This window comes from Achroia grisella, unplaced genomic scaffold (genome assembly GCF_030625045.1).
Source record: "Achroia grisella isolate CSIRO2021 unplaced genomic scaffold, CSIRO_AGI_Agris_v1 utg501, whole genome shotgun sequence".
In the NCBI taxonomy this organism is placed as follows: domain Eukaryota; kingdom Metazoa; phylum Arthropoda; class Insecta; order Lepidoptera; family Pyralidae; genus Achroia; species Achroia grisella.
In genome coordinates, this window is record NW_026712897.1 from 1144736 (window position 1) to 1149451 (window position 4716).

At 29.5% G+C, this 4716-nt stretch overlaps 1 protein-coding gene across 1 annotated transcript; it reads left to right on the forward strand.

Moving 5' to 3' along the window:
• The first annotated feature begins 310 nt into the window (after positions 1–310).
• LOC131846140 (uncharacterized) lies at positions 311–4097 on the forward strand. The gene is made up of 2 exons (XM_059195368.1): positions 311–517; positions 3876–4097. Exons 1-2 carry the CDS (start codon positions 421–423, stop codon positions 4010–4012), a joined length of 234 nt encoding a protein of 77 aa, XP_059051351.1. The 5' UTR covers positions 311–420; the 3' UTR covers positions 4013–4097.
• The last annotated feature ends 619 nt before the right edge of the window (positions 4098–4716 follow it).

The following is a 4716-nucleotide window of genomic DNA, read 5'->3' on the forward strand; positions in this document are numbered from 1 at the left end:
TTTCCTTACGCGCCTATTTTATTGAAAGTACAATGCCGAGAGAAAATACAGAACGTAAATAAGAAAACTAGAACTCAACAGCAATAAGGCTCTCAACGTTCGATATGCAACTCGCTGTGTATCGATTTTATTAGGCACACGTCTCATATTATTTACAGACAAGTAGCTGATCCCGAGCAACGGTATACACCTCCAGCACTACAGTGTATTTGCCAAAAGCGTATTCATATTAGATTTCCGAGCACCCAATGCCAGCGTATCGGTTCTGTCACCGATATGCTCCGATACTTTATACGAGTTGCTAGTAGCCTAGTAGTACGCTCGCCGCGACACGCGCCCGGAAGACTGTCAAATAAATACGAGCTGAAATATATCTGCTGTCGCGTTCTGTGATCCTGGTATATACGTGCTGTTGCAAGGATGAATTTTTGTTTGTTTTTTGTGTTGTTTGGTTATTTTTTCGCATGGAGCGCGGGCATGTTGTACCGGCGAGACTCGGATAATGTACTCAAACCCGGTGAGATTTCAATTTGTTTTATTAATTAAGTCTTCTGCTGTTAAGGTTCTTTTGTGCAAACAAAGGAAATGTTAAGTACGATTAGTATTCTATAGATAAAATGAATAAAGATAATATAGATTAAAAACCTAAAATAAAATGTAACGTGTTCTTATTTACTTCCTACATGTCAACCTTGGGTAAAAGGAACATTGAATAACATAATACGTTAATAAGTTTTATTAATTTTTCATTGACTTAGTTATATAAGTATCATTATAATATTAGTTTATATATTTTTTCTTCTATTTCAATCGTGCGTCATCTACAACTCTATTTTTCCTCCTCTATTCAAAGGTAATCTGCAAGAGAGTGCTAAACCGAAAAGACTGCTTTTTGTACCTTATTACGATGTAAATTATGTTATTTGTATAAGTCTGGTGCAAAGGACTAAATAAATAAAACATGTGCATACTGATTGTATTATATTTCGCAATATATTATGTTCCAATAATAAAATATACTTTATACTCACTGCTATACTCAATTCATATCGAATGCATATTATGAAATTAATAAAGGAGTATACATAAAATGAGTGAGAAATCCATACAGTTGTGACAAAGATATAGCGTAAGATACACACAGAAAAAAAAACATGATTTTACGAACCTTTGTCGTTTGACAGATTCAAACGGCGCGCATATCGCTGAAACAAATTTCCGGGCAACGTTAATTAATTAAAAGCATTATATTTATTATGAAAATATTTCAATAATCCTTCCCAAATATTATCTTAAATACTAGTGACCTGCCATGATCTCGTCTGAGTGAATTTATTGTGGAGATTTCTAGTTTTTTAGTATCTGCAATAAATTAATGTGTGCTAGATCAGGGTGGTAAATATAGTATGGTTCGTGTTATTTGCTGATAAAGTATATTTCGATAGGTGAAGAACTTTCAAAAATGGTCCTATTATTAAGTTCATTTCTTACATAAAAACAATAATTCCTCAATCAAAAATATTTGTCACTTAAGAATGACATTGCAAAAAATTGTGCGTGAAGATATAAGGATGCAATTCGCAGACTGTGCCTCAGAATGGAACCTTGACGTTTAAGCCATTCAAGCAAAATATGCACTTTCAAATATATAACTTATGGTACATCTATATATGTATTAATATATAGAGTCAAGTATAAAACTATTACTTACTTACTTAGGAAATTATTCCATTCTATATCTTTTTATTGGTGAAGTCTGTTCTTAAATTGAGAATAGATTTATATTGTTTGTCTTTAATATTATTTCGCTATAGTCTTCATTAGGTGTAAAATTATGGTCGATTTTCGACCACTGGGCGATCACTAATAATAATCAGTTCACGTCTTGATCATAGCATAAAAAAGTAATAAAATAAATATTCCAATAGTCAATTGTTATTGGATAATATTTTGGTCATGCAATGGGTAATAATTGGTTTTCGTTTTATTAGATATTGTCGATGTGAATACGAATTAATGATATATAAAGTAATATTGTGAACATATTTTGTAACAATATTTATTATTCTCTAATGTTATTTGCTCAAGTGACCATTGGCTTTATAGCTCCGATTGAATATTTATTGTTATCCAATAAATTATCAAATATATTACATCATAATCAGATTAATTTATCCATTCAAGAGACTATAGTTTATTTACCTTTATTATTAATATAAAGTATATGGAATACCTCTCATAACTTGGAAATAATGTAGTGAGGTTAAATATTTAACCAATATTTAACCTCACTACATTATTTTTGTATTTATGAGTTCAAAATATATGTATATGGCAATAAATTCATACATAGCTAAATATTATAATGTATAATCCAATACGATAATTTTTATGCGTATTTACTATAAGATAGCACCGCACTATACTTATAGTAATTACGCATAAAAGTAATATAAAAATTTAAAAAATGTTCTTAGGTGATTATTATTAATTGAAGAAAGAAGTTTGACATCTTAAAGTTTCTGAGAGACTTTTAAATTAAAAAAAAAGAAACAAAATAATTCGATATAGTTTGTGAAACTTTGACATCATCATTATAGGTAATACTCAATTGCATTTATAAGTAAAGCTTATTTGATCTGCAGCGGATCTTGTCGGACCCAGTAAAAAAAAGTTAAAGAAGTGTAGTGAGTGAAACTAGAAAGACGACTTTCGTTCATTGGTAAACATGTAATATGCACAATTCGTTTTAATCGTTTTATTCGAATCCGTTCCGGATATTCGATGCATAATTACTATAATGTACTTATTTTCAAGTGTGGTGTTTACGTCATACTACTTTCATCTGTAACATCTTACGTGCTACCTAACTATAGCAAAAATTTTAATGTTTATAAATTTAAATTGTTCTTCTGTTACTTTAATGATAATAAATTGAGATGCGTAACACACTTTCTGCAAGTAACAATAGTAATTAAGAATTTAAATTTTGTGTTTCATGTATTTTTTAAAATAAATTATATTTTGATTCTATGTTTCCTTATTACATTATTTTTGGTATTTCTTTACTTATGAATAATTTATAATAGTGTTCCAAGATTTCATATGGTCTGCTCATTCAAGATTAGTTAAAATATATTTTTCGAATTTACTCTTTATAAGCAGCTAATATAAAAATAATATTCTCAGAAAAGTGATACTGTGAGTTGTGACGCATAGCCATCAGCCCTATTTGGCGCCGCTTTTTTATTAAATTTAAATTCAGAATAGTAAAATACTGGAGTGTATATACTTGATGGGGCGTGCGATTGTGCAGTAAGTGGTCTCGCCGGTCGATCTAGCCTTGTGCTGGCGGCGGGCCACGGTCAAGAGTTTATAAGGAGTGGTTCTTATATAACCAATTAACAATTTTATGTCGAGCGATAGTTGTTCTCAGGTCAGGTGTTATTGTAGAAAAATAATTGTCATATTTCACGCATAATGCAAAACTGCTTTAACTAAAAATTATGAATTTTGGAAAATGGACTTTAAACTTAAAACATTTTCCAAAATTCATAATTTTTATTTAATTTTTGTAAATTGTAAAATTCTACTTTATTACAATTTAATTACATTATTTTACCAATAGATTTGTGTTTTGTTTTTCTATAAAACTGGCACAAATATAGCCAACTGATGTTAAGTAGTACCCGTATGTAGCACCCGATATGATGTTAATATAATTATGAATATGACGCCCATGATACCTCTCAGGCATTGTCATGAATGACAAGGTCATACTTCCGTGTCGTCCGTCCGTGACCTGCAATGTCACTTACCTACATGTTTTTTACAATAATGTTACGAGTAAAGTTGAATGTCTTTTATTGTTCCAGACCTTTTGCCTGTATCGTCAACTGTGATGCCGCTACCATATTACTCCATATATGGATACGAGAAGAAAATGCTTCGAGGAAAAGATAAAAAACGACCACAAGGAAAAATCTCGCTAGTCACGAAAGAGCCTAAATAAAAAGTTTTATTTTATTTGTTAATTAAGCATCTGTATTAAAAAGAATAAAGTTCAAAATATTGTTAATCTGTTTTACACTTTTGTTGACGACTTTACTTTTATTAAAACCATTATAAACTGAGGGCTTAGTTCGCATTAGTGCTAATTATATATATATATATATATATATATATATATATATATTAATACATAAATATTTTCGACCCTAATATTTTACTTTAATCATTATTTATTACAGTGTTGTCACATATCACGATACAAGTATTGCCCATTTCTGCGAAATTTTGGAAAACTTTTTAGTAGTGAATAAAAATAAATTATTTAGTTCTAGTTAATTTAGATTGTGTATTTATAGTTTCATTAATCAGTATCTCTATGTTATATGAGATATATCTCTTTATGGATTAAAACATAGCTTTCTGAATTTAAAGGAAATCTTTGTCAATTATACCATAGATAAGATAATATTACATATTATACTGATATAACTAATTATACAATTCTTGATATTGCAGTTTCTAATCCCTTTAACCAATGTAGTCACTTAAACAAAATTACCTGAAAGTGGCATTATTTTATTGTCTACGAATTCACTTACTGCTTTGTATACAGGTCTGAAGGGAAAATCGACAAATTCTAAACTAAATCACTAAGTCTAGTTTACAAATATACCCAAAATGATTACAGATATTTTTATAATTTCA